Source organism: Babylonia areolata, chromosome 20, assembly GCF_041734735.1.
Source record: "Babylonia areolata isolate BAREFJ2019XMU chromosome 20, ASM4173473v1, whole genome shotgun sequence".
Classification (NCBI taxonomy): domain Eukaryota; kingdom Metazoa; phylum Mollusca; class Gastropoda; order Neogastropoda; family Buccinidae; genus Babylonia; species Babylonia areolata.
The window spans coordinates 40,690,193-40,703,071 of record NC_134895.1 but is presented as its reverse complement, the minus strand read 5'-3'; the positions used below and the strand labels follow the sequence as shown (position 1 = coordinate 40,703,071).

The window sequence follows — 12,879 nt, the reverse complement described above, 5'->3', positions numbered from 1 at the left end:
TTATCGTCGCATGGAAGGGAAAACGTGCACAACAACAACCCCAGACATGTTAGATACTGACGGAACCAAGCTTAAGACAAACGAAGAAAAAGGATCCGCCCTGCTCAAACGTTTCAAACAACAGAGCGACCAAAGAAACTTAGATGAAAAAAGATATATGTTGAGGAGATAAACCAAACCCTTATGCAGACTGGACCCGATGATGACTTGACAATAGATTATCTAAACGAAGCAATAGCTAAATGCAAGAAAGAATCGGCTCCTGGCCCAGACAAAGTTCGCTACTCGGACATCAAGGAGCTATCTGAAGAAGACAAGCAAACTTTTCAATCTGTATCAAAACAGTTTCCACAATGGATATGTGCCGGAGGACTGGACACACAGCTTCTTAAAACCCATACCAAAACCAGGAAAGGGCCATCGTCAGGTAAGCGGCTACCGAATCCTAACCATGCAAAACATTACTGGAAAGCTCATGGAACGCATGATAGCCAGAAAACTTGTAAGGGATCTTGTACACAGGTACAGTCTCCCTTCAAATCAATGTGATTACAGAACAGGCAAGTCCACATGGGAAAATGCAGCTGCTTTTGCATATGAGGTGTATGAAGGATTTCAAAGAAAAGAAGAAACACTAGCAGTAGCAATCGACCTTGAAGATGCCTACAATAAAGTCCAGTTTGCGCACCTCATGGAGCTGCTACTAAGGTATGGAGTAAGTTTGACACTGACAAGATGGATAGCAGCAGCGCTTAAGGAAAGAACAGTCGTTCTACGCCTCGGAGATTGGATGTCTGCACCTTGTAAACTATCCATGGGACTGCCACAAGGGTCTCCGCTTTATGCTGTCCTCTACAATGTCTACACGAAGGGCCTTGCAGACTTAAACAAAAAATGGAAGAGATCGGGTGCTTACTCTTGCGGATGATGTCCTGGTCTTCAAAACGTCGAAAGATGCTCAGGAAAGAACTAAAGCCGTCCAGAAACAACTAAACAATATTGCTCAATGGTGCAAAGACACAGGATCTTCCATCAATCTAGCGAAAGCCCAAACGTTGCTGTGCACCCTCAACAACAGAACCGCGAGCAAATCACCACCACCTGTGTCATTCGACGGGATTCAGATCGAGAAAACCGAATTCCTACGCTACCTAGGAATACAGTTCGACAGGATGCTGACCTTCAGAAAACGTACGGAAAATACTGTTCTCAAATGCAAAAAGGGCCTTTCAGTCTTAAAAGCAATGGCAACCAAAGGTATTGAACAATGCCACCTCTTCCTGCTATACCAATCACTCGTCCTCAGTGTGATCGACTACGGACTTGGGCTAACAACACCATCTCAAAGCAACCTCCTAAAATTAGAAATAGTTCATAATGAAGCTATGAGGCTGATCCTTGGAACAACAAAAGACACGCCCACGAAAACCATGCGATACCTGCTTGACCTTCCTTCAGTGCAGGCCAGAAACAAGTTAGAACAGGTTAAGACCTACTTCAAAGCATTAGAAAACCCTCAAAACCCACTGCATGACGCAGTCAAAGAACCAAAAGGCAGCCGTCGAGGACAGGAAGACCATGGATGGTGCAAGCAGGAGACACAATCCAGCTAGTATGCCGACTACAAGACCTGAAAGAAACAAAAGAATGGGATAAAAACTCCGAAAACCTCAACCATCTATTCAACACAGCCATTTCACCCACTCTAGGAAGACATTGTCGGGAATGGCTAGAGGGCAAAACTGATGCGGAAGTGAAGCTACTCATAGAAAAAAACAGTAGAGGACATCATCATATACACAGATGGCTCAGTCACCAAAGACTAATCCGGTTGGGGATTCACTGCGAAACAAAATGGAAAAACAATTAGGGAAGAGAATGCTGCCTACAAAGTCACAACCTCCAGCCTAACGATGGAAGTTGAAGCTGTGACACATGCCCTCCAGTGGCTACCGTCCATCCATATGCCCGGAAACCAACATGCCGTGATTCTAACCGACTCAATGAACCTCATACAGAAAACTGAAAATGGAATGGGAAGCCCAGAGTGACATAAGGCAATGCACAGCTTTCAGATTAAAAAGCTTACATGGTCATACTGCCCGGGACATGCAGGTGTTAAGGGAAATGAGCGAGCTGATAGACTTGCTGGTAACGCAACAACAACAAGCGGCCTACATCTAGGAAAATCGGTAATCCTCAGAAAAGTCAAAGAATATCAAAAAGAACAGGTACAAGGCCATCACACCATCGATCGCCTCAAAGAAATAAAGGCAGAGAGAGGGAGCGGCCGTAAGTCTAGCATGAAAGGTAGAGCACGATGCTTTGCAAATCAAACAAATATCGGCATCATTTCCAAACCAATATTGCGCAAATTTCTTCAGAACGGAACAGAGTCTCTGTGGGTTTTTCCAAATACAATAGACTGCGCAACACACTAGACGCCACGTTCTTGGCATCAGAGATCTTTTCCCATCCCTCTTGCGGCCAATCAGTGGCAGCCTCTGTGCGTGCGTGCATGTGTGTGTTTGTGTGTATGTGTGGGTCTGTGTGTTTGAGTGCGTTTGTGCATGCGCGAGGGTGTAAGTGTACACAAGTGTCAGGAGAGTTCTGTGCACGTATGTATGTGGGGGGGGGAGGGGTGCGGGGGGCAGGGGGTGTAGATGATGAGGCATGTGTGTGTATGCATGCCTACACTGTGACAGCAACGGAATATTGGAACGTGCAGGTGTACATATATATATATATATATATATATATATATATATATTTGTATAAATGTGTGTGGGGGTGGGAGTGGAGGATATGGGCGTATGTGTGTGTGCTTGTACAAGTAAGGGTTCATCTCTGTGTGTGTATGTGTGTTGTGTGTGTGTGTGTGTGTGTGTGTGTGTGTGTGTGCCGTGGAAGCTGCGATACGTAGCCTAGAAATGAGTGTGTGGAGGAGGGGGGTAGAGGAGGTGCAGGGTAATGTGTGTGTGTGTGTGTGTGTGTGTGTGTGTGTGTGTGTGTGTGTGTGTGTGTGTTGGGGCTCATGTACATTTATCTGTATTTGACTGTGCTTTCATATCTGTAAAACTGCATGTTTGGTGCATATCTGTTATGCATATGTGGGTGTATGTGTGAATGTGTGTCTCCATGTTTTACATCTATTTGCTTATTTATCATCATTGTCTTTTTCATTTATTTCTTTTATTTTTTATTATGATTATTATTATTATTATTATTGTTGTTGTTGTTGTTGTTGTTGTTGTTGTTGTTGTTGTTGTTATTGTTATTATTATTATTACTACTTTTTTTCTTTTCTTTTTTTTCGTTTTTTTTTTTTTTATTTATGTACGCTTATAGTTGACTTCATCAAGTTTTTGCGCCTTATGCATATTATGTTTAGTAGTAGTAGCTGGTGTTTTTTTTATGTATTTATCTATTATTTATTCACCCTTTTTTTCTTCTTTTTTTTTCAAGGCCTGACTAAGCGCGTTGGGTTACACTGCTGGTCAGGCATCTGCTTGGCAGATGTGGTGTAGCGTATATGGATTTGTCTCGGAACGCAGTGACGCCTCCTTGAGCTACCGATACTGAAACTCTTCGTTTTCCACCACTCTGTCACGTCAATCATGCCACCACCACCACCACCACCTCTTCCAATGTACCCCCCCCACCCCCCACCCCCCACTCCTCCACCTGCCATCCGCACGTATACACATGCCCAACCACCGCCTCACCCGTAGCTACCCCCGGCCCCCGCACCCCTCCACACACTCAGTTGCCCGAACCAGAGGACTAACTACTACCACCCCCCTTCCCAGTCATAATTTTGTTCCGGCTCATCTCCCGCCCCTTCCCGTTACCTTACCCTCCTCTCCCTACCCGCCCCACCCCCCTTTGCCCCTCCCAAACCCTACTGCCGCCACCTACACACCTCCCCTCACAAGTGACCGGCTCAGCTCTGCTCAGCTCAGCTCAGCTCACCGACAAGGTCACGTTATCCAGCTGCCCGAAGCAGAGGACTACTACTACTACTACTACTACTAATAATAATAATAATAATAATATGCAGGCTTATATAGCGCAGTACCCCCATCTCAAATGAGGCTAACCGCGCGCGCTTTACAATAAGATTTTCAAATATACAAATCTAAGACTAACTAACATTAAAAAAAAAATATATATATATATATATACAAGATAAAATAAAATAAAATAAAATAAAATGAATAAACAGACATAGTTTCACATCACATTTGCTAAAATACATAGTTAACACTATCTCACATCACGCTAGCTAAAACTTACATACTTCAAAGTAAGCGACATAGATACATAATAAATAATGTACTCAATATATATATATACATATACATATATATATATATACATATATATATATATATATATATATATATATATATATATATGTATGTATGTATGTATACCCTTCCCCCCTCCACCTTCTCCCCCACTATCCCAATCACACACTTTCTGGACCCCCTCCCTCCCGACCCCGTCCCTTACCCTCTCCCCACTCTCCCCCTCGCCCCCACACCCCCTAGCCCCTACACCCCCCTCGCCCCTACACCCCATCGCCCCCAGGCCCCCCACCCCACCCCCCCTTGCCCCTCTCATCCTCTCCCAAGTGGCCGGGTCAGCTCAGCTCACCGACAAGGTCACGTTGTCCAGACCTGCCCGCTGTCCGAACCAGAGCACGGCGTGGTCCAGGAACTGAATGGCCGAGGTGTAGACCATCACGTTGACCACCACCATGCCCGCCATCTTCAGCCCGTCTTTGGCCCCCGCCGACAACGCGTCCAGCAAGCTGCCGTACTGGCTGGGGTTCAGGACATGTGCTCATTATCATCAACAGTATCATCAGTATCATCGTCAGCATCATCATCATCATCGTCATTATCTTCTTCGTCGTCGTCGATACCGTCGTCGTTGTCATCATCATTGTCGTCATCGTAGTATTTGTTGTCGTCGTCGTCGTCGTCGTCAACGCGTCATCATCATCATCATCATTATCATCGTCGACGTTGTCGCTGTCGTCATCGACACGTCGTCGTCGTCGTCGTCGTCACATGATCATCATCGTCGTCGTCGTCGTCGTCGTCGTCGTCTCAGTTGTCGCCCTGTCTGTCGTCATCATCGTCATCGTCGTCGACGCGTCGTCGTAGTCATCGTCATCGTAGCGGTCATCAGGATCTTCGTATGTGTCGTCCTCGCCATCATCCTCGTTGTCGTCATCATTCATTATCATCTTCAACATCACTGCCCCAATCGTCGTCGTCGTCGTCATAGTCGTCGTCTCCATCATCGTCGTCGTCATCATCACCATCATCATCATCATTGTAGTAGTAGTCGTTGTCGTCGTCGTCACTATCTGCTTCTTCTTCTTCTTCTTCTTCTCTCAGCCCATCTGTTGGCCCATTGTGTTCTGATTTTGATAACGATATTAATAACGTGCATAGTGACAACAACAACAACAACAACTTAATAATAATAATAATAATAATAATAATAATAATAATAATAATAACGTTGATAGTGACAACAACAGCAATTATAACAGTACTCGCCGCTTTTCTTCTTCTAACTTCTCACGCCACAACTGTAGTGTCTTGCCCAGTTCAGTTCAGTTCAGTTCAGTTCAGTTCAGTTCAGTTACTCAAGGAGGCGTCATTGCGTTCGGACAAATCCATATACGCTACACCACATCTGCTAAGCAGATGCCCGACCAGCAGCGTAACCCATTGCGCTTGGCAAAATAAAATGAAGTGAAGTAAAGTAGGATACAAAAATAGATAAATAGATACGTAATAGAATCAATGAACTGATTAATTGAAATAGTAAATAAAAACAATAATAGATATAAAAAATAAAAATAATAATACAAAAGAAAACAGAACATAAGAGAACAAAATAGAATAAAGTGAAATAAATAAAATAAGATAAAAAATAAAATAAAATAAAAATGAAATAGAATGAAATAAAATAAAACAAAATTAAACAAAATTGTCGTAACGGCGCCTGGTGGGTAAAGGGTGGAGATTTTTACCATCTCCCAGGTCAACATGTGTGCAGACTAGACCTGCTTATGCCTGAACCCCCTTTCGTGTGTATACGCAAGCAGAAGATAAAACACGCACGTTAAACATCCTTTAATCCATGTCAGCGTTCGGTGGGTTATGGAAACAAAAACATACCCAGCATGCACACCCCCGAAATCGGAGTACGGCTGTCTACACTGCGGGGTAAAAACGGTCATACACGTAAAAGTCCACTCGTATACATACAAGTGAACGTGGGAGTTGCAGCCCACGAACGAAGAAGAAGAAGAAGTCGTACCCAGCAGCGACTGTGTAGGCGTCCTTAGCTTTAATGGTGGGTTTTCGCTCATCAGGAAACAACAGTTTGGCAAAGGCCAAGGCTGCAGGAGCTGACATCACACTGGCCGTCAGAAGATGGTTAATAGGTGCCTGCAAGGCATACGATATGCTTTTTCATAATTGTGTGTGTGTGTGTGTGTGTGTGTGTGTGTGTGTGAGGGGTTGGGGGCTGGGGGAGAGGTTGAGGAGAATGTGTGGATGGCATCAGGATGAGTGTGGTATTCGTGTGAATGGATTGCTGTACAGCGCACTGTGTTGCACTGCTACAAAATCATGTAATACATATATCAATAATGATTCATTATTACACAGACACGGGCACACTAACACACACACAGACACAGACACACACACACACACACACACACACACACACACACACACACACCAACCCCCAAACTCCCCCGTCCATACACATAACAAACCGCCCTTTAAAACCAGCCTCCCTACCCCCTACTACATATACTCACCGCCTCCCTCCCCTCCTTCCTTCACTCTCACCCACCCCGAAAGAGACAAACCGACTCAGGCAGATGCTAACCACGTGCATTCATACAACAACAACAAATTAAGAACCAGAAGAAGAAGAAGATCAACGACAACGACAACAACAACAACAACAAATCAAGAACTAAAAGAAGGAGGAGGAGGAGGAGGAAGAAGAAGGAGGAGGAGGAGGACAAGAAGAAGAAAAAGAAGAACAATAACAACAAGAACAAGGAGGAGAAGGAGGAGGAGAAGAACAACAAGAACAAGAAGAACAAGAAAAATGAATGAGAACCAAGACGATTTGTTTTGTTGTTTGGTGTTGTTGTTCAATGGATTAACTCTCTCCATACGAACGGCGAAAGAGACGACGTTAACTCACTCAGTACGGCCAGTCCTCTTTTCTCTTCTACACAGACCCTTCAGATGTCCAGTGGGTGGTCTGAATGACCCAATCTTTAGCTTCCGTCGTCAGAATTGTGGTATTCTTTGTCAACATTCACCTCTTCAGTATAAAGAGCCTTCGATTGCAATATTTTGATGATGGTAATTGGGTGAAACGCTGTTAACGTCGTCTCTTTCGCCGTTCGTATGGAGAGAGTTAACAGCGTTTCACCCCAATTACCACCATCAAAATATTGCAAGCGGAAGGCTCTTGTACTGAAGGAGTGAATGTTGACAAAGAAATACCACAATAAATCTGACGACGGAAGCTAAAGGTTGGGTCATTGAGACACCCACTGGACATCCGAGGGGTCCGTGTAGAGGAGAAGAGAGGACTGACCGTACTGAGTTGAGTTAAACGGCTGGACGTGTTTAGGAGTACTCTTCTCACCCCATAGGCGGCATAAGCCCACAGCAGAGACCCGGCGATGCTGGCGAATCCAGCCGTCATGACTGCGAACAACTCTGAGCGGGTGATGTTGTGAACGAAAGGCTTCACCAGGAGGGGCGTTTCCATCTGTATGAAGCATTAGTCAGCCAGTCAATCAGTCAGTCACTGCTGATCCATCAATCATTATTACATTATCATTATCTTTATTGTTGTTATCATCATCATCATCATCATCACTATTATGATGATGATGATGATAATTATTATTATTATTATTAACTTTACACACACTCAAACACAAACACATCATCATCATCACTATTATGATGATGATGATGATAATTATATTATTATTATATTAACTTTACTCACACTCAAACACAAACACATTGGCGGGAGCGCGCACTCACTCTCACATACACACGCACTCACACACACACACACACACACACACACACACACACACACACACACACCACCCTCTCCAACACACGAACCCCTCACACACCTCACACCGCCACTCTCACGCACAACCCACTCCCTATCCCCCTACACACACACACACACACACACACACACACACACACACACACACACACACATACACACATAAGCACACCCATTCACCCCCCCTCCCCCCCCCCACACACACACTCACACCCCTACTTACACGCACGCCCCCCACCCCCCCTTCACACACACACACACACACATACACACACACACACACACACACACACACACACACACACACACACACAACAACTGACTAGACTGAGGAAGAGGTTGGACGCGGCAGAGACGGACTCTATAGGACTGGTGCCCAGACAGAAGCTGAGGAAGCGGCCGAACTCGGCGAAAATGACCTGGACCACGCCCAGATAATACAGCACGCTGATCATGGCGTTGAAGAAAATGATGGTGGGCATCAACTGGAAATATGTCACACACACACACGACACACACACACACGCGCGCGCGCGCGCGCACGCAAGCACGCACGCACGCATGCGCGCGCTCAGCACAAAGACACACGCGCGCGCGCTCACAAACACACACACACGCACACATACACACACGCACACACACGCGCGCGCGCGCGCGAACGCACACACACACACACGTGTTTGTAAAGAGTTTTGTCCTTGACCGAAGATAGATCCAATATAACAGTCCATATCAAGATAGGTATACATACACATCCAAGTACAACCTAGAGGTAACGCGTCCGCCTAGGAAGCGAGAGAATCTAAGCGCGCTGGTTCGAATCACGGCTCAGCCGCCGATACTTTCTCCCTCCACAAGACCTTGAGTGATGGTCTGGACGCTAGTCATTCGGATGAGACGATAAACCGAGGTCCCGTGTGCAGCATGCACTTAGCGCACGTAAAAGAACCCACGGCAACAAAAGTGTTGTTCCTGGCAAAATTCTGTATAAAAATCCACTTCGATAGGAAAAACAAATTTTAAAAAAACTCCAGGCAGGAAAAAATACGAAAAAAATGGGTGGCGCTCTCAGTGTAACGACGCACTCTCCCTGGGGAGAGCAGCCCGAATTTCACACAGAGAAATCTGTTGTGACAAAAAAGAGCAATGCAATCTCTCTCTCTCTCTCTCTCTCTCTCTCTCTCTCTCTATATATATATATATATATATATATATATATATATATATATATATATACATACATACATACGATATATATATATGTGTGTGTGTGTGTGTGTGTGTGTGTGTGTGTGTGTGTGTTACAACTTTGCAGTGAGGAAAACAAGCACAAGTGACAACTAAAGAACTTTTCCGATATTTCAAAATAACTTTGCAAAGATTGGTAAAAAAAAAAATAATAATAATAAAAAATAAAGAAAGAAATGTTAAGAAAAATAAGATTAAAATGAAAAAAAGGGTGATCCTTCCAAAACTGTAGTTGTGGACCATTTGAATTCTCTCTGACGGTGTGAGCCTGTTGTATGCCTGATATGACTGCAGTTACGTCCCTTTGTGGACCCCTCAGATATGATATTTATCCCCGTCACTGGCAGTGAACTGTCACACCTTTATAGCAAGTGATCAGTCATAGACACTAATCATAATTTAGTGGTGTTCTCAATCATAGAGTTGTTTATTGTAGGTCCCAACATGAACCCCTCCTCCTCCTCCTCCTCCTCTCTCTCTCTCTCTCTCTTCTTAGTCCCATCCCCCTTGCCCCCCACCCCCACCCCCACTTGTGCAGAGACACATCAAAGCGCTTTTTGCACCAGCATTCACACGCATGCATAACTCTGAAACTGGAGAAATTGAAGACAAGGAAGAGGCGAATAAGGGAGGCTATCTTGGGAAGAGGTGGGTTTTAAGGCCAGACTTGAAAGAGCTGAGTGTGGAGACTTGACGAAGCGAAAGAGGAAGCTCATTCCAGTTGCAAGGTCCAGAGACAGAGAAAGAACGGCGGCCAACAGTGGAGTGTTTGGATCTGGGTATGCGTAAACAGAGTGGATCCGAAGCCGATCGTAGAGAGCGAGATGGAGTGTAGAGGTGAAGGCAGCCACAGAGATAGGAAGGGACAGATTTGTGAATACATTTATAACATAGAGTGCTGATCTTGTACTTTATTCTGTGTGAGACGGGGAGCCAATGGAGATGTTGCAAGTGAAGAGTGATGTGCTCAGAACTTTTCTTTCTGAGGACGAGTCGGGCAGCAGAGTTTTGTATGCGCTGAAGGGACTGAATGGATGAAGCAGGCAAGTCTGACAATAGAGAGTTACAGTAGTCAAGGCGAGAGAGAATGAGAGAAACGACAAGTCTAGATGTTGCGTCGGTAGACAGATATATCCGAATGGAACTGATGAGCCGCAATTGACAGAAGCAGGGTTGACATGCCTGACTGTAAAATTTTTTGCGTGGACAGTGTGTTGTCAAGGACAAGTTTCAAGTTTCAAGTTTTAATTATCCTTTCACTCCTACTGGAGTATGGAGGATTACTGCAAAATAATTCTTTCATGCCCAGAACAAACATTTCCAAATACACAACAATGTCACATAAAAGTTGAAAAACACAAATGTCTTTAACTCCAAAAGTATAGGCTAGGCAACATTTGCAAATCTAATCATCTTACTTACAGCTAAAATGACTTTTTTTGCCTTCTATGAGCATATTACAAAAATTAAAAACCGATTTTGGAGACAAATATTTTTAAGGAACATACCTATTTCGTAACTGATCATAATTGGGACATTCCGTTATAAAATGAAACTCATCACCAATCACAGACATGTTACATACCTTACAAAGCCGTAACTCTCGTGGTATGCCTTTGTGTCTCCCTGTTTCTATTGCCAGCTTATGATTACTACTACGAAATCTGAAGAAGCTGATAACGTAATTATCAGGCATTTGACATATATTTTTCTCTACCAAATCCACTTTTGAACAAGTACACATATGGTCCAGCCAGTCCTGCCACCAACAATCAATAACTCATGAACGGCAGCAGTGACGCCTCCTTGAGAAACAACCCCCAACCCACACCCCTCACCCACGCCCACCCTACCCCCCACCCCCCCCCACCCACCCTCAAAAAAAAAAAAAAAAAAAAAAAAAAAAAAGACACTAGCGGTGGGGCTCACCTGGAAGATGAACTGTGGTGCAGATAGGTGTCCCCGAACACCACAATGGACCCGCTGTCCGAGAACCTCATGAACTCCACTGTGCGCTCAGCCAGCCACTCAAAGGCTCTCCTGCCTACGACAGTCTTCCCGATCAGGACCGCCAGCCAGAACTGTAGACTCAGGGCCCAGAACACCGTGTGCCAGTTGATCTGGTAACACAGACGAGAGAGAGAGAGAGGGGGGGGGAAGGAGGGGGGGGAGGGAGAGAGAGAACTCAGAACTCAAACTCAGAAAGTTTCATGTAACATCGGCTTGGGCCACAATATCATTGGGATGGATGGGTCGTGGGGTTGCATATAATGTGGTTATCCATAGCACAACAGTTGTCTGTTTCAGTTTAAGTTTTCAGTAGCTCAAGGAGCGTCCTACTGCGTTCGGACAAATCCATATACGCTACACCACATCCTCCAAGCCAGATGCCTGTCCAGTAGCGTAATCCAAACGCGCCTAGTCAGGGCGTTGAGAGGGACAAAAAGGTGAATAAATAAAAGATAAAACTTACCTACATAACTCTACCACTACTAATAATATGTAAAGGGCGCAAACCTTGATGAAGTCAGCTATAAGCGTACATAAATAAATTCATAAATAACAATCAAAATATAAACAGTAGTAGTAGTAGTAGTTGTAATAAGGAGTAGCAACAACAACAACCAGAAGAGGGAGAAAGAGGGGACACAAGGACACAAAGGACACAAAGGACACAAATGGTTTAATTGTACAGGCTTGGCCCTTCACAAATGGAGTGCACAAACATAATGCATCACAACTTAAACTCCTGCCTCCTTATGCTAACCTTTGGTACAACATTCTCACTATTTGTTTGTTTTTCGCAGCCATCAGCATATGCAAATTTAAACATAGAACGGATGACTGTGATAATTATAGGGAAATAAGTCATTCCTGGGTTCCACTGTATTTTGGACATTCAAACAGGAAATCTTCTCTGATTCAGGGACAATTAGTACCAATGGGCAAGAATAGAGCGGGAGAGAACGGAAGAACGAACGAACGAACGAACGAACTGTTTTATATCAATATAGGCCAAAGCCCCTCACAGAAGGGGTTGGACATGATACAAATGCTGTAATTATTAACTGTGACCAACAGTAATATCGTAAACATAATAAATCAGCAAAAGAAAAAGATTATGATGCCGATAATGTTCAGTCTTTTCAAGGATTTGTAAAATATAGATAGATAGAGCCATAAAGAGTATCTCATTTCTGGAACCGACAACAACACATTTAACCTAAAACTGCAAGGATTATTAATAAGCGTAGATTCAATCAATTTCGATCTAAGGATCAAAAAAAAAGAGAAGGGGGAGAGAGAGAAGAAGAGAAGGACGGTACAGACACGGACACTGTTTTTTATATACCATTGGACAATACTATCCCGTGGCAAGGGGACAATGTATGAACAAAAGAATAACGGCGGTTTGCAGAGAAACTGACACTTGCAAAGAGAAAATCCAACAGAAAAACAACAACAACAAAACATAAA

General features: G+C 44.2%; 1 protein-coding gene across 1 annotated transcript in view; it reads right to left on the bottom strand.

Annotated features, from left to right (window-relative positions):
- LOC143294608 (solute carrier family 28 member 3-like) overlaps nt 1-8,639 on the bottom strand; it is an 18,845-nt gene extending 10,206 nt beyond the window's left edge. Inside the window, exons 1-4 of the mRNA XM_076605984.1 lie at nt 8,478-8,639; nt 7,708-7,833; nt 6,346-6,476; nt 4,660-4,828 (exon numbers count right to left, since the gene is read on the bottom strand). Of these exons, the coding sequence (XP_076462099.1) occupies nt 4,660-4,828; nt 6,346-6,476; nt 7,708-7,833; nt 8,478-8,636 (585 nt within the window). The 5' untranslated portion in view covers nt 8,637-8,639. The remainder of the gene's footprint in view (nt 1-4,659; nt 4,829-6,345; nt 6,477-7,707; nt 7,834-8,477) is intronic.
- Nucleotides 8,640-12,879: the final 4,240 nt, after the last annotated feature.